At 38.9% G+C, this 25,646-nt stretch overlaps 1 protein-coding gene and 1 long non-coding RNA gene across 5 annotated transcripts in view; one reads left to right on the forward strand and one right to left on the reverse strand.

Moving 5' to 3' along the window:
- The window catches only part of ZFYVE26 (zinc finger FYVE-type containing 26), an 80,036-nt gene that overhangs the window by 16,547 nt on the left and 37,843 nt on the right, over positions 1-25,646 (forward strand). For 3 of the 4 annotated variants that reach the window (XM_074236056.1, XM_074236054.1, XM_074236053.1), the window contains exons 7-18: positions 6,013-6,177; positions 6,325-6,413; positions 6,922-7,085; positions 8,039-8,233; positions 9,551-10,153; positions 10,363-10,455; positions 11,665-11,733; positions 12,242-12,393; positions 13,954-14,155; positions 16,450-16,713; positions 19,641-19,760; positions 19,852-20,016. In XM_074236056.1, the coding sequence (XP_074092157.1) occupies positions 6,013-6,177; positions 6,325-6,413; positions 6,922-7,085; positions 8,039-8,233; positions 9,551-10,153; positions 10,363-10,455; positions 11,665-11,733; positions 12,242-12,393; positions 13,954-14,155; positions 16,450-16,713; positions 19,641-19,760; positions 19,852-20,016 (2,281 nt within the window). The remainder of the gene's footprint in view (positions 1-6,012; positions 6,178-6,324; positions 6,414-6,921; positions 7,086-8,038; positions 8,234-9,550; positions 10,154-10,362; positions 10,456-11,664; positions 11,734-12,241; positions 12,394-13,953; positions 14,156-16,449; positions 16,714-19,640; positions 19,761-19,851; positions 20,017-25,646) is intronic. The other variant, XM_074236055.1, reaches the window with a different exon arrangement.
- On the reverse strand, positions 9-16,106 carry LOC141522550 (uncharacterized). The gene is made up of 3 exons (XR_012478233.1): positions 15,943-16,106; positions 8,790-8,856; positions 9-369 (listed from the first exon to the last, which is right to left on the reverse strand). It is a non-coding gene; the product is annotated as an uncharacterized LOC141522550 (long non-coding RNA).

Genomic DNA, 25,646 nt, shown 5'->3' on the forward strand with positions numbered 1-25,646 from the left:
TGGTAGCATTTCTGGTATCCTGATTCTGCCTCAAGGCTCCAGTAACCATAAAACTGTCACCACTTCCCAGTTCATCTGTTCCATTTTTAAATAACTAGTAGAAAGTCTGCCAAGACATTGAGCCTGAATCTGTATCCTTGCAGCTTCCTATTCACCACCTGTTTATGCCCTCTAGAGCTGAACAGAAAATTCTCATGCATCCCCTTCACATACCTGAAGTCATCATGTATCCCCAGTCTTTTCTTCTCCGGGCTAAACAAGCCCATTTCCTTTAACAATTTAAATGACATGCACTTAAAAGCTTTGGTTGTTTGCTTACTCTCCAGTCTTTTAACATTCCAGAACTGATCTCAGCAGTCCAGATCATGTCTGACAAGGACAAAATACAGAGGGACTCTCACTTCCTTATTCCTGAAAGCAAATGCTTCTCTTAATGTAGCCCTAGCTTTATTAAGTACCAGCCCACCCTGTACTTAATCTAGATTAAGTTTGCAGTCCCCTGAAGTCCCGAGACCTTTTTCAGAAAAACTGTTCTCTAACCATGTTGACTTTTTGACCACAAGTATGAGCCCCCCACTCCTACCAAATTTCATGTAATTAGATTCAGTCCAGTGCTCTTGCTTTAGGACTGCTATCACATAAAAGCTGCTTCAGTTAGTAGCTGAGGAACAGTTGTGGCATACTATCCTAGTATGTCTACCAGAACTTAGTTATGACCCTGCTACTTAGTCCTAAAAAGGATGTCATATTTATGTATGCTAATTCTGTCATCTAGTATATTAGCTACAGTATCTCCTAGCTTTGTGTCATTAAGTTTGATGAGTATGCCATGATGAAAATATTAAACAACACAAATTTTCATGGTACCCTGGTCTTGTAGATGTCCTGCCATAGAGAAATTGAATTATGCATGGAAAGACTACTCTGAAATTGTCCATTTAGCCGGTTATATCCACATATTTCCACCTTCTCCCCAAGAGTATTTTGAACTACTTCATCAAATGTTTTGTTTAAAAAAATCGTCAAACTATGTTTAGGCATTCCTCTCACCTACAAGTTTAGTAATCCTTTTGGGAAAAAATAAAGTTAGTGTAGCGTGATTTATTGCTTGATGAAGTCACACTTTCTCTTTGTAATCTCCACTTATTTTTCTGAATGTTCACTGACCATTTTTTAAAATGATCCATTCTAGAATTTTCCAAATAATTCAGACTTATTAGCCTGTACTTTTTAGACATTATTCTCTTCCCTTTTTTGTCTGAATTACCTTTCCTAATTTCCTCAGCTTTTTAGCTATTACTGACAGTGAGTTGCTTGCCTCTCATATTTAGCCATTCTTGTAATATCCAAGGATGCAGTTTCTCTGGGCCACATGACTTAAATGTATTAAAGACAACTGAGTGCTCTATTATCATTCTTACTGACTTTGGATATCAGCTCTCTGAAGCTATTGTTTTGTCATTTCCAATCCATAGGTCACTCTTTTGGTCAGAGGGAGCAGAAGTAAAAGTTGAATACCTCTATGTTCTCTCCTTGGCCAGTTATCCTCATTCTCTCCATAGCTCCTTTCATTCAGGACATTAATATTTCTGGTACTATTTTTATAGGACTATGCCACTATTATTCATCTTCTTTTACCTACCTTTGTTTCCAACTTCTATTCAAGTCTTTTAAAAAATATAAATTGGTTGTTTACTTCCATGTGTATTCCCAGCTTACTCTTCAGACAACTCCATTATTTCCCTTGATCTTTGAATTTTTCATTCTTCTTGGGCTTATTTTCCCTGTAGAATGGAGTCCTACTCTTTCTTTCCATGAAACCTTCCTGAAACTTAGGATAACTGTCAAACTATACTGAAGTTTCTTCTCAATCAGAACCTCTAGGAAGGAGTGGTTACTTCCTCCAAGGATCCCATTATTTCCACCACAGAAACCAGTTTCTCCTAGTTAGTGAGAATTAAATTCTATATGGAATTTCTTCTTGTTTTTTCCAACAAATTAGGATGTTTTTAGCTGTTGTACTTTTGGTAGGAAAAAAGTTCCAGAAGGTGTCTAGATCACTTCATGCAAAACATGTGATTCATTTCCTGAACGTATCTACTTTCTGTTCAGGTGATTTAGGCATACAAAATTGCCTCTCTTTTTTTCTTCCATTGATCTTTGTCCAAATATTGTCCATTATTTTTAGCCACTCATGTTTCTAGATTGCCTTACATGAGAAATAACTTACAATAAGCTTCTATAATTCATTCTTCCTCCTCTTTACCTGTCCTAGTTTGGGTTTTTTTTTTTTTAGGTTTTTGCATGGCAAATGGGGTTAAGTGGCTTGCCCAAGGCCACACAGCTAGGTAATTATTAAGTGTCTGAGACCGGATTTGAACCCAGGTACTCCTGACTCCAGGGCTGGTGCTCTATCCACTGCTCCACCTAGCCACCCCTTGTCCTAGTTTTTTTTTAAATAAGATATACCAACCTAAAGCCATATTCCAATCATGGATTTTAATCTTTCAATGTCAGGGATACTTCAGGTCAAATTTGCTACCTTCTGTTAGGACAACTCCTTTCCCTAGCTGCTTGCTTAAACTTTGAGTATTTATAGGAAGTTGAGACCACTGGGTTAACTTTATACTTTTTAGTTCCTTTCTTGGTTGTTACTTCCTATGATTTCTGAGTGCCTCATCTGGTATTCTTTTTTCATTATAACTATCCATGGTAACTAGTTCAGAAAATCACCTAAAACTAGGTTTTTCAATCCTTTTTTAGTTTACAGTCTTTTTTGATTAAGTTTGCATATGCCCAAATTAACCATTCATTCTTATCTGCCTTTGTTAAATTTAGTTCATCCCCAGCTAGGTATCTCTGCTCACTAGTCATAATACAGAAATCCAAATCCTATTCTCAGACACCACTATTTTAGCCAACTCTTTTCTTCACAAATTGCTTTTATACCATTTGACATCAGTAATTGATAGTTATTCAGTCTCTTTCTCAAAACCTCATAATCTTTGGCAATAAGTTTTAAGCTCCCTGTGGCAATATTATATGTACTTATGTGAATCACTTGAATTGCATTGCAGACTTCCATTTTAATAAATTTAGATAGATAGATATATACAGACCATGGGAAGACAATAGACTTCTCTATTATTGTTAGCATATCAGTAACTGCTTCAGTGCCCATGAGTTGGGAATGACCAATCACTGCCAGTCTTCATTTCTTCCTCTGATCCTTATTGGAAGATTTCTCCCCTGATAGCTTGGGTGGTTTTGCTGCAATTTCTAGGAGGATAAAAACAGTTGCCTCTTCAAAGCTTCCTTCTCTTTCCAGTCATTTAGCTGTAAGTAAACATCTGCCATTTTCTTTCTTTTCCTGTGAATATGGCTAGTACTCTTTCATCTTCCATCTTCTTGGCTGAGTTCTAATCTCCCCTCTTTTTCCTTAAATATCTGCTTTTTTTCCCCCAATGAAGTTCTGCTTTCATTTTTTTAGAAGTTCTGCTTTCATTTTTAAATGACCCTAATGGCCTGGAATATAGAGAAGCATTCTTCAGGTCCCTTCATCTGTTCCTCAAGGGAGAAGACCAAACTGTACTTAGAGTATATCAGTCACTTGACTATTGACAGAAATGCAAATATTTGAACAATCATTGCAATTGAATGCAGAATTCTCTCCTGTTCCCCGTACCTTTTGTGATTTTTTTTTTAGTGTAATGGTGTTCTTTTACTACTGTGGGGTGTTTATGCCATACCTCTAAGAACTTCCTTAAGGTTTTAGGACTATTTATTACTTTGTTTTAGTTTGTTGTTGTTGTTTTGTTTTTTTTTTTGCAAGGCAATGGGGTTAAATGGCTTGCCCAAGGCCACACAGCTAGGTAATTGTTAAGTGTCTGAGGCCAGATTTGAACTCAAGTACTCCTGACTCCAGGGCTGGTGCTCTATCCACTGCACCACCTAGCCACCCCTATTTATTCCTTTTTAATAACCTTCCTTTCTTTACTGTCAACCATTCCACAGCCATATACTCTTCCCCTACTCCCTTGCAACAATTTCCTACTTCACCAGTTTATCCACTCCATTAAGTTTGTTCCTCCTCTTTTCTTACTCTGTCATGTCATCTTCTCCCTTCCCTTTTCCTGAGTCTCTCTTCTAGTCCTACCTCATACATACATTTATGACAGGGGCTAGGCATTATAAATATAGATCGACTATGATAAATAATACCATCCAACAAATGTTCAAGGGACTGGACTAGGGATTAAGTCTATAAAGACAAGAAGTTGCCATTCATTAAAACACCAATTTTTCTTTTTTCTTGTTGCCTTTTTCCAATTATATGTAAAAATAATTTTCAACATTCAGTTTTGAAACGTTTTGTCTCCCACCTTTCCCTCCTTCTACCTTAGAAATAGCAAAGAATCTGATGTAGGTTATACATGTACAATCATGTTATACACATTTTCATATATTCATATTTTCATATTAGTCACTCTGAAAGAAAAATCAGAAAAGGGAAATGTCATGAGAAGGAAAAAAAAAAGCAAAGAACAATTTTAAAAAGGTGGAAATTGCATTGAGATTCCATGGATGTGGGTGGCATTTTTCATTTCAAATCTTTTAGATTGTCTTTAATTAACATATTGCTGAGAATAGCTATGTCCATCATAATTAATAATACAATGTTGCTGTTACTGTGTATAATATTCTGTTTCTGCTCACTTCTCTCAGCATCAGTTCATGTAAGTTTTTCCAGGTTTTTCTTAAGTCTTCCTGCTCATTGGGGTTTTTTTTTTATTAAAAAGAAATGAGGTTAAATGATTTGCCCAAGGTCACACAGCTAGGAAATTATCAAGTGTCTGAAGTCAGATTTGTACTCAGGTCCTCCTGATTCCAGGGCCTGTCCTCTATCCATTGCACCACCCGAGCTGTCCCCCTGCTCATTGTTTCTTATTATATTCCAGCATATTCATAGACCACTACTTGTCCAATCATTCCCCAATTGAAGGACATCCTCTCAATTTTCAATTTTTTTTACCACAAAATATATGCTTTAACTATATCCTTATATGTGTGGGTCTTTTTCCCTTTTTTGTGATCCCTTTGAAATATAGACCTAGTTAAGTATTGCTGGATCAAAAGATACACATAGTTTTGCTGCCCTTTGGGCATAATTCCAGATTAGATCATTAGATTTTCAAAGCCTGGATTTGAATCCCTTAGCTACTTAACACAGTCTTGAGCAAGGTACTTAACCTCATTTATAGGTGAAGGGCTTGGACCATATGACTTCTTTTGATCTCTTCCTACTTTGAAACTATGGTCCTCTGTATTCAAATAAATAAATACAAAATTGAGAAGTTGTGTATGACTACTGGATTTGGAGTTAGAATATCTCTGTCATTTAATCGTCTCTGTGACCTCAGATTGTTTAATCTCTCTGGAACTTAGTTTCCTCATTTTTAGATGATAAAATTGGACTAGATTACCTCTACAATCTCAGATCTTAATAATTGATCTTAATACAAAGTGTTTTTAAGAGGAAGATTGCATTAATAATTGCTTTTAAGGAAACCAAGGATGCTCTGAGGTACATGAGTGTAGAGGGAGTGCATTCCTGACATGGATGACAAGTTACATAAAGGTCTAACAGTGTAACTTGTGATTACATTTCATGTTGTCTCTTAAAGCAAAATGTTGGCAAAGTCTAGAGATTTCTCTAGAAAGATGAGGGTCACAGCAAAGTTAAGTAGGCCTGATACCATATTTATCCTGTTTAGATGAATTCATAAAATTCAAGATATTCTGTGCATAAAGAAGTAAAACATTTCCCTGTAGGCTACAATTCCCTTTAATAAAATCTGAAAATTGGCCCCACTCAATCTATTCTCCATTTTTATAATTGCCAAGAAGCCCTATATTGTCACTAAAAAGCTGTCACTTTTATGGTTTAAACAAGGTTCATTTAGATTTTTTTTAATGGGTTTGTCAGTCTCTCATAATTCTCTTGAATTCCAGATGACAGCACTTACACTATTGAAGGAAGAAGACTTTTTGAGTCTGAGTTGCTTGCTGGATAGAGAATTCAGGCCTCTTGGTCAGCTATTCGTGCTTCTTGGATGGACTCATTGTCAGAGCCTGGAATCGGCCAAGTTACTGCTACAGACCCTCCATAGGACAGAGGTAAATCTCTGATTGTGAAGTCTTGGGTTTCTCTAGCAATGAAAGCTATCTAGAACTATAAGCTTAAGGGTTAGCTTAATATGGATAATACTCATCTTTGGCCCTAGGAGTCTGGGTCAACATCTCTCCTTTCTCATTTGAAATCAGATTCAAGAGTGTGACAAACTCCTCAGTGATGCCTGTGATGGTTTGTCAGCACATGTCGAGGTCCTAGAGTGGTGTCTACAGAGAAGCAGGTGAGGATAGGTGATGCCTTCCTTCTCTTGTTCACTTTTCCATCCTGTAATTGGGATATTCAGTAAATCTGTTTTTTTGCCCATTAACTCTTCTTTTTCAACATACAGATATAGTTGCTATAGGGGATTGATCCGAATAGCATTGTTGACTCCTCTATGGTTCTAGTTTCATCTCCTTCCCACCTTATCAAGATTTCCAGAAGTAGAGTGGTAGGTGGTGAAGGGGAATGGAGGTCTTTGTCTGGTCACTGCCCTAGCACTTGCCAGAAGTACTGCATTCCAAGGGAATTTCTGTTAGCAGAAAGGCTTGTCCTTCAGGACCTCCTGGATCTCCTGGAAACACAGTGATGGTAGTTTCATACCAAATCTAATTCTTTTTCAGTGCTAAGAGAGGTGAGATCTATGGTCTGAAGAGTGAAGTAGAAAGATCAAGGAGGAAAAGAAATCAGACTTTTCCCTGATAGTGCTATGAAACCATCCTCCACCTCTTCAACCTTCTTTTTTGCAGCATTCCCATACCAGACAAAAAGATTCTGCATCACTTGTATGTTGGAGACAGCCATTCGGTGCTCTACTCCCTTCATCACCTCACAAACCTTGCTGCTCTTAGGGAGGAAGATGTTCTTGAACTACTGCAAAAAATGCTTATCACAGACCCACAGCAGGATCAGTGTAAGTTGAAGTATTCATATCCATCCCCTGCCAACTGAAGGTCTGGCCAAGCTTATTGCCATGACCCCTCAAAAATGGGCAGCCTTGCAGTGGTCCCATAGAGTGTCTTCGAACTTGAAAGAACAACACTGAGTCAGACACATGAGGAAGATGGGATTTCCTTATCTTTCAAGGAAACTCTGAGATGTGGGGAATCCCTGGGGCATAGTCAAAAATACAAATCTTCTGGCCTTTCTGAGGCAGTGGAGCAATTTATAATTTGAATTCTCTATACATATTTTCCCCTTTTGAACAAAATTAGAAGCTTCATTCTGAATTACAATGGCCTTGGGAAGCTAATCTAATGATCATGAAATAAGATATGTCTGCTTTAGCCCCACCACTTGAAATACTCAAGAAATTGGAATTATCCAGTTCTCTTGTATAAAAATATAGAACCTTTTCAGTGTAGTGATTTCTTTCTGAGCATTACTGATATATTAGGACAAGGCATGTACTTTAATAAAAAACAACTGGATGATGCCTGTATCAGGTATAGGACAATATCGATTCTGTTCTATTCATCTTCAGTTTTGTTACAAGTGAAGGTGGATTTCTTAGAATATATGAAAGGATTTTTAAGAAATGTCAGGAAGTACCTTGAATAAGAACACAGATTTAGGTGGTAGATCAAACATAGACAATGTGACTTCTGAAATCCCTTCCAACACTCTGGTTTTCTGATTCTATGGTTAGGGAGTAACTGAGAGAAGGAAATGTTGAACTCAAATAGCATAAGGAAAGAAACAAGAGAAACTAGTAGAAATAACAAGTGGTATGGAGAGAAGACACATTACTATGATTTACATCTGTATCTCTTCATTTTGTGCTCACAATCACTGAGAATAAGAAAGAATTGACCTTCAGAAGTTTTACCTCTCTCTCTTTTCTCTTTCCTTATAATTGATATTTAGCTGATGTCTCAATTCCCAACCATTTGAATCAACATCAGAACCTGACACTCTTCCAGGGGTTCTGCGCCATGAAGTATGCCATCTATGCCCTCTGTGTGAATTCTCACCAGCGCTCTCAGTGCCAGATTTGCAAAGAAGGACCTTCTGAGAACCTGGCCACTAATCAAGAGCCAGCCAAGGACTCTTCTTCCCCAGGTTAGTAATGGGCTCCAGCTTCTGCTTGGACTTAGTAGTAAAAATCCAACATATATTCTTTGTATTGATAATAAATTCCATTACAGTTTTCAATTCAAAGGTTTATAACTCAATGAGAATTAATTTCAGTATTATCAAATGTTATCTTCAGTTTTCTGAAGGAAAAAACCAAAGCATGAATTCACCCAATATCTAAAGGGGTCAGACCTCCTGCCTTCCTTTTTTTTTAAAAAAAACTTTTATCAGTCTTTAATATACCTTTTCTATAAAATCCACCCTCTTAGAGGTCATTATTACTAACATTCTATCACACCCTCCCCACCCCCCTCTCAGGCAATGTGTGAGCAAGGTTATTTTTTGAGCAAAAATCTGTTGCCTAATGAATAGTTCTCTTGGTTTTCTGGGAACTTAAGATAAATTGTGGGTTTATTCTTTGGGGGGGGGGAATTGATATAGATAAGGATTAATTAAAGAAGACAAATGCTACCTTCATTCCACTAAATTAGAAATAGAGCATTTATAAGAGAGATGGGATAGGAAGATAGTACAATAGTACCTTATTGAAGTTTCAATGCCTTAGCTGAAAGCATGCACTGATCATCAAAATGAGAGTGTCTTGTGTCCTGTGAATGAAAGGAAAAACACTTTGAAGTATCTGCTAGGTACTTAATATGTACCAGAATATACTTGATATTGTCTTCAGCACTGAAAAGAGACAGTCCTGGCCCTCATCGTATCTAATCAGGAGAGATAGCACATACTCAGGAGTAGTTGCCATGGAAGGTAGTTTTTGTCTGGAAAGTTACTGAGACAGTGAGTTGAACCATAGAGTGACTTCATTGACAGCCTTTCCAGAAAAGCAGTGGAAGTATTGATTTAATTATTGTACCAAGAGGAAGGAAGGGAAAGAAAAGTATATGTGGGATAGCAGGGCAGATGCTGTATGAAGAAACTGGCTAGATATAATAGACTAGAGGACTTGTTTTCCCCAATCCCTCTGTGAAGGGGCTTGGTTAGCTTATTGACTACTTTCTGGCTTCAACAGTCCACCCTAGAAATACTAGTGTCCAGTATCTCTGATTTCTGCTAAGGTCTTGTAACCTTTCCAAGCCACACTATAGTGGTGTTGTGGAATGTATCACGTATATCTTTGTAGGCTTCAGACCATTGCCATGGTCTCCTGGATTAGAAGGTATGAAAATGTTTGTGAGGCTATCAGATGATTTTATTTTTTGCTTTTAGTTTAGGAGCCTTTGAGTATATGTGTGAACTTATTTTTTCTTTTTCTGGCTACTTCTCTGAATCTCATCTCTACAGGTGCTTCAAATCTCTTCTCAACATACCTGGCCAAGTGTCAACATTATCTATGCAGTATTCCCAATTCCCTGCGACTAGAACTTCTGGAAAATATTTTCTCTTTGCTCCTCATCACCTCTAGTGACCTTCACCCAGACCCTGTCCTACCTGAGGACTATGCTGAAGATGATGACCTTGATGGGAAAAGTCCTCCAGATTTAGTATGGTCTCCTTCTGAACACTTCCAGCATATACCCCAGCCTGAGAAGAAGTCAGAGACTACCCTTGAGCTTCTCAGAGGTCTTCCCCATAGCTCCCCAAGCTGTCTGATTGCAGAAGCAAGAGGCAAAAACCAAGAACAAGGCTTTCTGGACCTGAAACACTTAACTAGTGGTAACAGTGGGTTTTTAGCTGATGAATTAGTAATGGAGGTTTTTCTCAAGCTTCTCCAAGAACAACTAGAGGAAATCAACAACCATGAGGCCTCTGAGGACCTAAAACTGTTAGAAAGCCGGAACTGCTCAGGAAGCAGGGATGGGTCACAGAACCGACTGCACCAGTTTTCTAAAATTCTCTCTGAGGCACAGTGGAGATATAAGGTGGTAATCAGCAATCAAAACACAGGTAAGAGAAGGGATTATGCTGGAGAAAACTAAGACAAGGTTTCAGAAGCCCATATCCCTTTGGCCCCAATAATTTTCAGAGGGACAGATGCCATGATAAACTGTTTAGAATTTGGAAATTACTCCACTTCTTATCAGGCTTTCCCTAGGGAGAGGGCAAAACAAAGCCTAAATCCTTCTCTATATGATCTGTGGTGGTTACCATTTCAGAGGAGCAGCTCGCAGCCTTGCAGAAATGCCACACCCATGCCACACGCCACTCCAGTCTCCGCCGGGCTCACCGGGCAAGAAAAAATAAGTCAGGTGAACTTAGAAGCTCTTTCCTGTACACTGGGCAACTTGTGTGCTGCTGCTTGTGTCTGAAATCAATCATCTATTTGTACCTAGCATCAGGCTGGAAACTTTGAGAGATACAGGAGAGGGAGAGGGATCAGTGCCATAGTCTCTACCCTCAAGAAGCTTATGGTCTAGATAAAGAGACAGGAATAACCTACCTGAAACAATTTGAAAACAAGGAAGTCTAAGTTAGGTGGTACAATGGATAGAGTACCAGACCTTGAGTCAGGAAGTCCTGAGTTTAAATCCAGCCTCAGACATTTAATAGTTGCATGACCCTAGGCAAGTCATTTAACCTCTACCTTAGTTTCCTTATCTATAAAATAGTGATAACAGTAGCATCTGTCTCCCAGAGTTATTGTAAAGATCAAAAGAGATATATAAAGCAGTTTGCAGATATTAGACTGTTTATAAAAGTTAGCTACTCTATTACTATGAGTGCAAAAGGGGTTAAAATAATAACTTGTGTTTACATAAGTAACATTTTCTTCCCAACTATCCTTAGAGATTAAAAAAAGGTTACAGTTAGCATTAGATAAAGCTTCTTGGCCAAAGTTAGGACTGGGACTGGAATTGGACCTTGAAGGATGTATTAGATAAATGGATGAGAAAGGAAGGAGCATTCTGTTTGGGGTGAATGACATAAAATAATTCCTGAGAAATGTGTGACTCAGAAATTAGTCAGAGAGACCATGAGACCAAGAAGCTGATTGACTCCATGGGTTCCCCACTAGTTTCCATCCATGCCAGATAAAAAGACAGCAAATAGAAATAATTATGCACTCTTCACCAGTGGAGCAAAATGGAGCTGGAAGGCAGTGTGGGCCCCCTTGTCTTGAATAGCCCTGAGCAAGCCGACTGTGCTGGATGGAGTCTTGGAATTTTGTCTCATAAATATCAGCTACTGCCTGCAAGAGGGAGTAAGGCTTCTGTTGCAGAGGGGATTAGTTGAATCTGCTGCCTCTGTGGTCTTTTCTCCCTCTACGAGTTTTGCTGCTCACTAAAGCCACAGTTGCTTTATGCATGGATGGATAGATGAATGGATGGATTGATGGTTGGGAGGGAGGGTGCCTGCTGTGTATATGTGTTTCACTCTCAGATTATCTAAATTCCTGTTACTAAAAGGAATTTTCTGCACTACAAGACATTGATGATGGATTTTATTTTCTTCTTTAGATGGCCGGGACAGAGTCTCCAACCCATCACTAGAAAGTACAAGTAGTGAACTAAGCACAAGCACCTCAGGTACTAATCAGGCAGATCCTAGTTCCCATCTTTGCCCTATGGTTGAGAATACTCCTTCACTGTGATGGAAAAACTGGGGTCCCACAACCTGACTCTATGCGAATATTGTCTCAAGAACTATGAGGTAATGCTTCTCTTCAGTCAAGATAAACAGATATTTTTCAGTACCTGCAGCTTGCTCAGTTAATCTAGATGTGGAGAATCCCTCCTCCTGAGGAGACATCAGGTCTTATCTACAGTCTTCTCCATGGGTTATTCTTTTTTTTTTTTTTAGGTTTTTGCAAGGCAAATGGGGTTAAGTGGCTTGCCCAAGGCCACACAGCTAGGTAATTATTAAGTGTCTGAGACAAGATTTGAACCCAGGTACTCCTGACTCCAGGGCCTGTGCTTTATCCACTGTGCCACCTAGCCGCCCCTCCATGGGTTATTCTGATGAAAGTAATTTGAAGATTTTGCAATGCAAACCATGTGCTTGCCTGATTTTCTCCTTATCTTGTATTCCTTATAGAGGGAAGTCTGAGTGCTGTGTCTGGGCGTAGTGAGCTCATGGTTCAGCTACAACCTCAACCGCAAAACCCACTTATTCCTATGATGCTGTCTCAACCCGAGTCACTTCTTGCTTCTTGTATTCTCCGAGGGAACTTTGTGGAAGCACATCAGGTGAAAGGGAGAAACTCACTGCCCCTTTCCTCCCTCCCCCCCTCCCCAAGGGGCAACAGCTTTGTTCTAGGCTTCATCTCTGGGCAGTCAAGAAAGTCTAAATGAGTGTTTCAGGCCAGTACTCAACAAGTGATTGTGCCCTTGAAAGGTATCATGCCATAGTTTAAATTCCAGGTCTGCAACTTTGCAGCCTTCTTAAACCATTCCAAGATGTGATCAGACTCCCAAAAATGGATTTAGCTCACAAAAACTGATCTACCAAAATATTAATTTAATTTTATTTGTTTTTGAAGCAAATTACTGCAATTTTCAAGTGATCAGAATAGCTTTGTAGGTGTGTGATGGAGTACTAAACTAGGAATGAGAAGATCTTAGTTTGCTTTTAACTAACCTTGAAAAGTCATTTTAGCACCTCCTCTCTACAGAGGTGCCTACCTCAGGAATCATTGTGAGGATCACAAAAGTTTCAGTTTGTCCTTTGTCCATGTGCCTTGCCAACTAAAATAATATAGTCAGAATTACTATTTTTACTTTTGCCTATTTATTTTTGAGAATCATATTTATATATCACTTTTTAAATAGACTGATTTGTAGCTTCTATACTTGCATATAGTCTTATCTTTAGCATGTGGGTGAGCATTTTACTTCCTTCAGTTGAGAACAGTTTAGTTTTTCAGGGGCTATAAACCATTGCCAACTATCCATCTAATAGTAATATCACAAGGAAACATCCCAGATGACAAAGGCCATCCTTATGCTCCTCATCTTCTTGTTTTCATTGGCCTTAGAGTCAGGAGGACAGGGGGTTGAATCCAACCTAAGATATTTGATACTTATTAGCTATATGACTTTGGACAAGTCACTTAAACCTGATCGCCTCACATCCAAGACCATCTCAGTATCCTGATTCATATCTGGCCACTGGATCCAGATAGTTCTGGAGGAGAGAGTAAGGCTGGTGACTTAGCATAGCACCCCCTGACTCAAATCCAGTTCGTGTACTTATCATGGTATCACCTCCCTGATGGCCTAGTCTTCAAAAATGAAGGGTGAAACATCTTTTATATATTATCTATAGTAATAATAGCAGTAATCCTAATTCATATGGCCTCCCCACCATATACCCCTTGAATATGTTTCAGCTATTCTTCCTTCTCCATCCATGCTCCCATTTGTGTAACATTTTCTAGTTTCAAAAGAATTTTTCTTAATGAAAAGCCATCCTTATGAGTTAGTACAAATATTTTTATCACTGTTTTATGGATAAAGAAACTGAAGTTCATTCAGACTTAAGTGATTTGCCCCACAATCAAAAAATTAGTGTCACACAGATGGTTAAGATCAGAGCCAGGGCTCAAGCCTGTTTCTTCTGAGTCCTTCATGACCCTGAGCTACCTCAACATTCTCTGATCTGTTCATACATCCAGGCTTCTCAGACTTCATGGACCTGTTATGTCAGATGCTTGTCATGATAATTGCAAGATTGAAGTTTCATAGAAATTTATGAATTTCCTGCAGGCAACCATAGAAATAATCCATCCCCATGTTCCCTTGTGACAGGTGGTATTCATGTTTGACTTGAAGTCTTCTCCCAGCTGTGGTGAGCTCATCTTTATGGAGCGCTACCAAGAAGTGATCCAAGAGTTGACCCAAGTTGAAAACAAGATTGAAAACACAGTCTCAGAGGGGGGCAGTAACCCTGTTCGACGAACCGGCAGTGGCCTGTCAACTCTGCAGGCCATTGGCAATGCTGCTGCAGCAGGTGAAAATATTCTTTTTTTTCAAAATAGGGGATATTTTGCATTCTACTGGTAATGAGGGAAAAAAATTTCAAGAACATGAACTATTTGGCAGTTAGCTTGTGTATCTCTTCCCACAAGAATGTTGGGGGATTTTTTTCAATTACATGTTAAGAAAGTTTTCAACACTTGTTTTATAAAATTTTGAGTTACAATTTTTTCTCCCTACCATTCTTCTTCCCTAAAATGGCAAGCAATATAAGTTATATGTGCAGCCATGCAAACATTACCACATTAATCATGTTGTGAAGAGAAGAAAGTTTTCAATGCATAAATAAGATACATAGCTTTACAAAATAAACAAATTATATTGAATATAGTTATCAAAATATTAAATGAATTCATGGTCCCCAGGTTAAGAACCTCTGCACAAGAATATCTTTTTTGTGGGGAAGAGGAAACTAAGGAATTAAGAACTATTCCATCTCCCCTACAATATATTTCAGATACCTGCTATTTTACACACTCCCTTAAGCTTATCTGCTGTGCCCAGACTTAAAAGAGAAACCCTTTTATCCTAATTCTCCAGGAAGCCATAAGTTTTGTTGCCATAAGTCCTAATGCTTCTGTATGTGACTGCGCATTTTGCTTCTCTCCCTGTGTGGTTATGCAAGCTTTATAAAGAACACTATGTTATTTAACTGTTAGAGAAGAGATCTTGTCAAGTGGTTTATGCTACCCATTGGGAGTCAGCTATCTACTCCAACTTGGGCTTCAGTGCAAAAAGGTCCCTCTTTAAATTGTTTCTTGCAAGATGGTCCCTTGTTCCCCTATCTCTTTTTTCCCCCCACCCTTCTTTTTTTGATAGTCACAACTACCAATGTTTAGTATAGTAGAAGTACCATGATGTTAAGTCACAGATTACAAGAGCATCCTTATTTTAATTGACAGGAAAAGGTTGCCTTTCTCTTTTCATCAGCCAACTCCTATAAACACACCATTCCCACCTTCTACAGCAGAGTCAATATCTTCTCCACTCTGACTAATCTTCAATTTCTTCTTATGCTGTTGTCTACAGACATGGCCATGACCTTTAAAGTTACCTTCCTCCTACTCTTAAGTGTTATGTGTGTGCCAATTTATTTATATACTGTCTTCCCTCTTTGAGAGCTGGGTCTGTTTTAGAATTTTGTGATTTTTTTTTTGTATCACCAGAGATTAGCACAATTCCTGACACATAGAAAATTCCTAATGTGTTTATTATTTGATTGATTAATTTCTTTTTAAAATCCCATCTGGAAACATGGCTCTTTTTGACCTCTTTAAGGATTTTTTTTTCTCTCCCTTAACTATAACCATGCTACCTTACTTTCTCTTGACACTGATGTGTGTATCTACTCACTTGCAAAGATTTCCTTGTCATCTTGATAATAACTTCGTTAGTAACAATAACAACAACAGTTATAAGGAGAATCATAACATCTTTCCTTCTCATAGGGCCACCTCTCTAGTTCAGGCCCTCGTTGACTCTCAGCTAGACCCATGAGCTCAAATAGGAATGGGGTCACTAGGGCTACATATTGACTTAGAAAGCCACCTATTAATATCTACGTCCTGTTGTATCTGAGTATTGCTGACTACAGTGTTTGATACATCTGAACTGAACTGTTGCAGTCACCTCCTAGTCAGTCAGCCTACCTCAAGTCTGCCCCTCCACACCCAGCCATCAGAACATTAGCCACAGATTTGACCGTGTCTGAGAAAATGGCCCCCTCTTCCCCTGAACTTCATAAACTGACTCTTGACCTACCTTGCCAGGCTTTTTCCATAATTCTCTCCTTCACATGCTCTTGTATTCTAGCCCCACTGCCTTCCCTGCTATTGCCTCTTCTGCATTTCAACAGTTATCTCCCTACCTTTTTGCATGACTAGGATTGTTATGATGGGAATAGGTTTTCATGTGCAGTACTCTCCCTTCTCACCTTTGCAGTTTAGAATTCCCGGCTCTTCCAGGTTCTTCTCAAGTACAAACTCGTACTTGAGGCCTTTTCTCCTCTCCCCCTCCCCAACTCTTTGTGCCTTTCCCCTCAAAAAAGAAAACTATCTTAGACTTGATATCTGTATGTTCTCATATTTGTACATGTTGTTTCTCCCCAGTAGATTGTAAGCTCCTTAAAGCAAAGACTGTTCTTTTTTTTTTTTTGTCTTTGTATCCCTAGTGTGGTGCTATATCCATAGTAGGTGCTTAGTGAATGCCTCTTAATTGGCTAATGTTGCTCATTCTATGATATGTTTTACTATACTGCTTCTTTTCCAGGTATGGTATTTTACTCTATCTCTGATGTGACTGACAAACTACTTAGCATCTCTAGAGACCCTATCCCCATCCTCCAGGAAGACTTCTGGATAAGCAACATACATTTGGAGCCCACTGGTCCCTTGAGAGACATTCTAGAAGATCTCAGCCCCCCTGCTATGGCTGCATTTGACCTGGCCTGCACCCAATGCCAACTGTGGAAAACTTGCAAACAGCTTCTGGAAACAGCTGAACGACGACTGCTCAGCAGCCTTGAGAGCCGAGGTAAGGATGCTTTGTGCTCTGTCTCATTAGCTTCTAGTGAGATAAATTCCCTCTCCCTTGTTCTTCAGGGAGAAAAATGGAATTCTCTGAAAGGGAGAAGAGAAAGAATTGCTTCTCAGTCCTCTTCTTACAACTTCTTTATTTCTGTAATCTAAGCCAATTTTAGAATTAAGAAGGATCTTGTTGAAAAATCTAATATCATCAAACTACTAATATATTTTATAGAATTAGAAAAAATAGTAACAAAATTTATCTGGAGGAACAAAGAGTCAGGAATATCAAGGGAATTAATGGGGAAAAAATGCAAAGCGAGGTGGCCTAGCCATATCATTTCTAAAACTATATTATAAAGTGACTGTCATCAAAACTGTCTTGTAAGTGGTGCAATGGATAGAATATTGGCCCTGGAGTCAGGAGGTCCCAAGTTCAAATGTGGCCTCAGACACTTAATAATTACCTAGCTGTGTGACCTCGGGCAAGTCACTTAACTACATTAACTTGCATAAACCAAAAAAAAAAAAACAAAACTGTCTTCTACTGGCTAAGAAATAGAGTGGTAGATGATTGGAATAGATTGGTACAAAAGAAACAGTAATAAATGATTATATTAATCTACTGTTGGTAAACCCAAATATTCCCACTTCTGGGATAAAAACTCACTATTTGACAAAAACTTCTGGGAAAACTGGGAAATAATATGGCAGAAACTAGGCATAGACTCACATCTCACACCCTATACCAAGACAAGGTCGAAATGGATACAGGATTTAGAAATAAAAGGTAAACCGTAAGCCAATCAGGAGAACAATGAATAGGCTGTCTGTCAGATCTATGGAGAAGGGAGGAATTTATGACCAAATATGAGCCAGAGAATACTGTAAAATACAAAATGTATAATTTTGATTACATTAAATTTAAAAGTTTTTGCACAAATAAAACCAATGCAGCTAAGATTAGAAGGAATGCACGAAGCTGGAAAACAATTTTCACTGCTATTATTTTATTTTTATTTTTTCTGCAAGGCAAACGGGGTTAAGTGGCTTGCCCAAGGCCACACAGCTAGGTAATTATTAAGTGTCTGAAACCAGATTTGAACCCAGGTACTCCTGACTCCAAGGCCGGTGCTTTATCCACTACGCCACCTAGCCGCCCCCACTGCTATTATTTTTGATAAAGGCCTCATTTCTAAAATATTTAGAGAATTGAGTCAAATGTATCAGAACAGGTAGTTTTCAGATGAAGTTAAAGTTATCTATGGTCATATATAAAATGCTCTAAATCATTATTAATTAGAGAAATGCAAATTAAAACAACCCTGAGATACTTCCTCACACCTATCACATTGGCCAATATGACAAAAAAGGAAAATGATCGATGTTGGAGGGAATATTGGGAAAGTGAGATACCAATGCCTGTTGGTGGAGTTGTGAACTGATGCAACCATTCTGGAGAGCAGTTTAGAACTATGACCAACTATACCCTACTTATATTTATAATATATATTTATAGGTAATATATGCTTATAATATTTTAATGGCTCTTTTTGTAGTGGCAAAGAATTAGAAAATGAAGGGATAGCCATCAAATTGGGGAATATCTGAACAAATTATGGAATGTGAATGGGATGGAGTACTATTGTTATGTAGGAGGGCCTAGATTTCAGAAAAGCCTGTAAAGACTTGTGTAAACTGATGCTGAATGAAGTAAACAAAACCATCTTTGCACGTAATTGAAAATATAAAATAACAATCAGTAAAAAAAAAAAAAAGAAAAACCTAATGTATAAACAAATTTATTTACGTCATTATAAACAGAGTTCTTAATCACCTTTACAGAATCATCTCTAATTTAGGGAAGATTTCATGAAAAAAGTGATCTTTTTTTTAACCAAGAAAAAAGAAAGTAGTCAGACATTGCCTTCAATTTTTTGGATTTCTGTAAATGAAAAAGTTATGAACTTGAAGGTTGGAAGGTAAGGAAATTGAGAAGGAATGTAAATTAATGATGGAATTTAGCTAAACCCTAACCCAACCAAACCCATTTCAACACTATGTTGCAGATGTTAGTAAAATCTTGATTATTGAAAAATGTCATTCCATCCTCATAAGAGTAGAATGAGGGGAATGGAAATGAGTTGAAAAACCAAATCATTTCTGACCTTTTGTTTAAAATACTATTTGTGGGGCAACTAGGTGGTGCAGTGAATAGAACACCGGCCCTGGAGTCAGGAGGATCCGGGTTCAAATTTGGCCTCAAACACTTAATTACCAAGCTGTGTGGCCTTGGGCAAGTCACTTAACCCTATTGCCTTGAAAAAATAAATATAACTGAATAAAATACTATTTGATCTTCATTTCATGTTGTTGAGATTTATTCATTTCAGCACTATTACTGTCATAGTAAATAGATTCTTCTCCACACCAGCTAACCTGCTAGGCCATTGGTTTTCTACATTGCAAAGGGAGAAGTAAAATTGTGTGAGTTCTGTCTAACTTGCAGCAGTTTTTAGCAACAATAGCCTTGTATTAATCATTTGTTGAGTATTTGCGATGTCCCTAGGAGTGTGCCAGAAAAGTACAGTAAAAAATGAGACGTGACAGCATTAGAATTTATATTCAAGTCCAACAAAACCCCAAAGGTGTACTGCTGAAGGCAGAACCCCCAGTAACTAGTAGCCACAATTCAAAGGAATTCAGATTTCCAGGTCTGCTGCTGCCTGTTCTTGCTGGAAAGGCAGAACTGCTGTCAGTGTGAGCCACACAAGGAGGGCTTTTACAGCCACCAGCAGTTTGAGTCTCACAGCAAAGAAAGTGGAAATAATTTTTAGTCTTGTCTCACCTGGGGGAGAAAAAATCAAAAAGCACTGAAATTTTAATTTCTAGACACACCTAACTTCACCATGTTCCCTCACCTTAAACTGTTTCTAGGTCGAAAGCTCGACTATGTTCTCCTGAATAGTGATGGCATTAGAGGCTTTCCAGTTATTCTTCAGCAAATTGGCAAACTTCTCAGCTACCCTTTTGTGCCAGCAGGACAGACTAAATCTGGTAAGTTGCTTTTCCTCCTTTCTCTTCTAGACTAACATTAAGAGTGTCATTAGGTTCTCTCTTCAATCTCACTTTCATTTGCTTTCCATAGACAATGCAGAAGAAAAAACAGGCAGTCACCCTCGGTACAGTGTTAGAGAACTCCTTCAGATGTGCCTCCCAAGCCTGACAGAGGACTGTATGTCAAACCAAATCAACCTCTGCCAACAGCGAGAACAAATTCTTCAGACACTGATGCAAGTGCTGCAACTGCCAGGTTGGCCACACCTTTCCCTATCTCTTAAAAGATTATAAATGGAAAAAGGAGGAACAAGGGCTCAAATAAGTGGGAAGAAATGAAGTTGGGGATTAGAGAGGAGTGGTAGATGAGCATTTAATAGAGAGACCTAAGACTCAAAACTTTGGGAAAGACCTCATCACTGTCTTATCTGGTCTATATCTACCTGCACAAGCTTTATTCATTCCATACTATCCCCAACAAGTAGTCATTCTTTGCTTAATTGGTTGGTTGGTTCTTGTCCTTTATTATCAAAGAAGACCAAAATGACATCAATTTTTTTGAGACAAATTATAGTGTGTTCAACTGTGGTTGAGCAGACCAATGAGCTCAGAATGTGCTACCATAGGTTGGGCACAAATAGTGCACATGAACACTTGGGGTGGCTACTCTAAACTTACTTATATCACATTTCCTTTGAGCTGCTTCAGTTCTGTCTTCTTCATAGAGTGCAGCCCCCTCACTGATGAGAGTACACCATGCTAGGCAGTCCTGTGCCAAAGTTTCCCATGCTGTACAATCAGTTCTAAAATTCTTCAATGAGACCTTCAGGGTGTCTCAGTATCACTTCTTCTGACCCCCCTTGTGCTTGCCCCATATGAGTTTTCCATAAAATAGTTTGTTTGGCAGGCATGTATCTGGCATTCTAACAAGTCCAAATCATCATAGTTGCACTCTCTATAGAGATGTTGGAATGCTCAGCAGTTTGGCTTGAGAAAGGACCTCAGTGTCTGATATCTTCTGCCAGGTGATCTTCAGAATCTTCCTAAGACAATTTAAATGGAAACGATTCAGTTTCCTGACATGGTGTTGGTAGATAGTCCAGATTTCACAGGCATATAGCAATGAGGTCAACACAACGGCTCTGTAGACCTTCAGTTAGTCAGTCTAATACCTCTTCTCTCCCACACTTTCTTTTGGAGTCTCCCAAACACTGAGCCATTACATTGGCAATGCAAGTGTAAACCTCACTGTCAATGTATACCTCCTTGGAAAGGACATTGCCAAGGTAAGTGAACTTGTACTCAAGTGAACGGTACTCAAAACTCCATTTGCTGTAATCTATGGTTCCACATATGGATTGATGCTGGTTGATGGAACATCTCTGTTTTCTTGGTACTAATTGTTAGATCAAAATTAGCACAAGCAGCAGAGAATCAATCCATATTCTTGTTGCATCTCAGCTTCAGAGGCTGCATTGAATACACAGTCATCTACAATCAGAAGATCACACACCAACACTCCCTCCACTTTGGTCTTGACTTGTAGCTTTTTCAAGTTGAAGAATTTGCCATCAGTGCAGTAACTGACCTTGAGGACATGTTCATCCTCAGTAAAGATGTTGGATAACATGGCTGAAAACATCATGCTAAAAAGTATTGGAGCACAGACATATCCTTGTTTCTCTCCATTGGTGACTGGGAAATCTCACGAGCATTGTCCACTGTCCTAAACCTGGGCATGCATGCTGTCATGAAACTGATGTACAATACTGATGAAATTCTCTGAGCAACCAAATTTTGACATAATTTTCCATAAACTCTCATGACTGATGGTATCTAAGACCTTGGTCATATCTACAAATGTTCTGTACAAAACTCTGTTCTGTTCCTGGCATTTTCCCTGGAGTTGTCAGGCAGCAAACACCATATTGACTGTTCCTCGACCCTTTTTGAAGCCACACTGGCTCTCTAGAAGGTGACCATCTTCCAAATGAAGGATCAGCCTATTGAGAAGGACTCTGGAAAGAATCTTATCAGCAATGACTAAAAGAGAAACATCCCTATGATTGTCACAGAACAATCTATTCCCTGTACCTTTATAGATAAGGACAGTGGAGACATTCTTGAATTCTTAAAGGGATAACCTCTTCATGCCATATAACCTGGAAAATTTCAGTAAGTTTTTGGATGAGCAATGAAGCCCCCCACCTTGTAGGTCTTAGCTGGAATAGAATCGGCACCAGGTGCTTTTCCACTTGAAATGAGCCTAATGGTATTAAAAACCTCTTCTTTAAGGGGTGGCTAGGTGGCACAGGGGATAGAGCACCAACCCTGGAGTCAGGAGTACCTGAGTTCAAATCCAACCTCAGACACTTAATTATCTAGCTGTGTGGCCTTGGGCAAGTCACTTAACCCCATTGCCTTGCAAAAACTGGGAAAAAAAAACTCTGTGGAAGTGTTCAGCCCATCTCTAGGATCATGTCCCTATCATTGATTAATGTGGATCCATCAGCACTTAGTTGAGAACCATAGGTCTTTGGCCCATAAATAGCCTCTAGGGTATCATAAAAGCACCTTGGATTGTTACTATCTGCATAAAATTGAATTTCATCTACTTCCTTACTGTGCTAAGAGTCCCACATCTCTCTAAGCTTCACTTGTACTTTTTCTAAGAACCCTGGTGAATAGGAAGCCATTCCTCTTTGGGACAGACTGGGATTAAGGAAAATTTCACCTCCTTTTTACCACTTTTGCCTTCTATCATTTGTTTCTGTTTTTGTCCTTTGGGGACAAGAAGGACAATTCTAGGCAGAGGGGGGGAGGGGTTATGCTTTTATATAGCACTTAGAGTGTACCAGGCAGTTTTTTCAGATATCTCATTTAATCTGGTTTTCTGCCATAAGACAACCCTTCAGATAATTAAAGGATAGCTACTTTGTCCTCTCGATCTTCTCCTCAAGCTAAACAACTAATCCTTGTATGTCATGGTCTCCTTGTGGTTCTCTGCCCTCTACAGCCTGAGCACCACCATCTGGACACTCTCCATCTTCTCAGTGTCCTTCCAAAATGGGATGCTCAGAACCAAGCACAGTACTCAAGCTTTTCTCCAGCAGTGGCAAAATGCAACAGGACTGTGGCCTTCTTCTCTTAGTACAGTCTGAGATATAACTTTCCTTTTTCAGCTACTTCATGATCCTATTACCTCATTGACTTTGCAGGCCTTTTTTTTTGCTTGTTTGTTTTAGAAGTAAGATTTTTTAAATTAACATTTTATTTGTTTTTCAACTATATACAATAGTAATATCCACCTATTATTTTTTGTAAGGTTTTGGATTTTTCAAGTTTTCCCCCATGCTCCCTTCCCTCCCCCCTACATAGAAGGCTGTCTGATAATCTTTGCATTGTTTCCATGCTATACATTGATCAAATTTGAATGTGCTATAAGAAGAAACAGAAGCCCCTCCCCACCCCAAGAAGATGAGAAACCTCAAGAATAGAGAGAGAAAAAAATGTACTTCAGGGTGGCTAGGTGGCACAGTGGATAGAGCACTGGGCCCTGGAGTCAGGAGTCCCTGAGTTCAAATCATAGGCTTACCAATTACCTAGCTGTGTGGCCTTGGGCAAGCCACTTAATCCCATTTGTCTTGCAAAAAAAAAGAAAAAAAATGTACTTCAATATGTGTTCAGATTTCAATGGCTCTATATTATTTCTTGAAAAATGAAATCTAGGCTCTTTGCTTGGTCGTGGCTTTAGATAGCCCAATAATTTTTTAAATTATTTCTTCTGGATCTCTTTTCAAGGTCAGTTATTTTTCAAATGAGATATTTCACATTTTCTTCTAATTTCTGGGTTTTATCTCCTTTCCCAGCTGGCCAATTCTTCTTTTTAATGCATTCTTCTTCTCATTTACCTTTTGTTTTGCTTTGTCCATTAGGCCTAAACTGGTTTTTAACATATTATTTTCTTCAGTATTTTTTTGTATATCTTTCACCAAGCTTTTGATTTGCTTTTCATGATTTTTCCTGCATTGCTCTTGTTTCTCCTCCCAATTTTTCCTCCATCTCCCTTAATTGTTTTTCAAAGTCTTTTTTGAGCTCATCCATAGTCTGAGCCCATTTCCTATTTCTCTTGGATGTTTTGGATACGGAATCTTTGACCTTTGTAATCATCTGAGTATGTGTTTTGATCTTCCATGGGACTAAAGATGGTCAGATTCTTCTTTTCCTGTTGTTTATTCATTTCCTCAGCCCAAAGACAGCACTTCCAAGGCTTTGGGTTTTTTTTGGGGGGGGGAACACCCCACTGGGACCTTTATTCTTCCAAGATCTTATGCTACCTTACCTGTGCTTTGATATATAGATGCCCCCCCCACTTCCCTCTGCCCTGGAGCTATATGGAGGGATCCAGCTTAGGGAAGCCCAAACTGCAACCTGGATCTGATGTTGACTAGCAGCAGAGTCCTACCCCGAGGGAAAGCAGAGAAATTTCTGCAGATTTCCCTTATTGTCTCTGGGGGTGCAGACTACTTTCTCCAGATTCTCGCTGCAGATTCTGCGCCAGGTGCTCCTCACTCCACACTCATTCTAGTGGAGCAGAGTTTCCTCCCCTCCCCTTCAAGCTGTTGCTGGTGATTTCTGGGCTGAGCTGCGCTGCACTGCAGCCATTGGTTTTTTCCCAACCCCCGATCTTGGTGAAACACACCTTTCCCATGGAACTTCTAAGTTATCTTGGACTGGGAAAATGTATCATTCAGTCTTTCTGTGGGTTCTACACCTCTAAATTTTGGCTAGAGTCATCATTTATTGGCTTTTGGAGTTCCCAGGAAATGCTGCCTTCATGCTTCCATCTTGGCTCCACCCCCCCCCAGGCCTTTTTTAATGGGAAGTTTTTCTTTGCTATCTTCTATGTGCAGAATTGATATTTGAAATGGTATAGGATATTACATTTATCTCTATGATAAATTTCATCTTAGTAAATTCAGTTCATTATTCTAACCTGTCAGGATCTTGGCAACACTTTTGAAAAAATCTCTTATCCTATTCTTGTGGCTGAGATGGAAGGATGTTGCCTAGGTAATAATATAAATTGATGAAATTCTGAACTGACCAAATGGCCAGGCTGAAGCAATAGGTTTCAGTGTTTTAATGTTGAATAGGAAAGAGAGGTCTCCAGTGAAGCAACCCAGAAATCTATGGTTGGTCCTCTACTGTTTAACCTTTTTATCAGTTGGTCAGACAGTAAGCATTTATTAAGTACCTACTATGTTACAAACACTGCTGAAACATAATATTTGGGATACAAATATATTTTTTTAGAGGTTTTTTTTGTAAGGCAATGGGGTTAAGTGGCTTGCCCAAGGCCACACAGCTAGGTAATTATTAAGTGTCTGAGGCCGTATTTGAACTCAGGTACTCCTGACTCCAGGGCCGTCCACAGCGTCACCTAGCCACCCCTGCAAATATATTTTTAAGAAAAGATAGACCTGGTCCTCAAGTAACTTACAATTTAATGATGAAGACATCACACAAAATGAAACTGAAAAGCAGAAGTGGGTGAGAGGGGAGACCCACCTGACCCAGAGGCTTGGTTGAGTCCAGTCCAAGGAGTGCAGAGCTGATAGCTTAAATGAAGGTTTGGGAAGTTGTTCCACCTGTCAACCCTTCCAGTCAGAGGCCATGAGTAGTTTGGTTTTTTTTTTTAAATCAAATTTGTGGACAACACAAAGTGAAAAGGAATGAGTTATATGTGGGGTGAAAGAACAAGATCTAAAGAGATTTTGAGCATGTGGCTGAATCTAATAAGATGGCATTTAATAGGGGTAAATGTAATTTTATACTTGGGTTCAAAAAAGTCAGGTTTATAAGTATAAGATGAGGGGAGATGGG

This window comes from Macrotis lagotis, chromosome 4 (genome assembly GCF_037893015.1).
Source record: "Macrotis lagotis isolate mMagLag1 chromosome 4, bilby.v1.9.chrom.fasta, whole genome shotgun sequence".
NCBI lineage: Eukaryota > Metazoa > Chordata > Mammalia > Peramelemorphia > Peramelidae > Macrotis > Macrotis lagotis.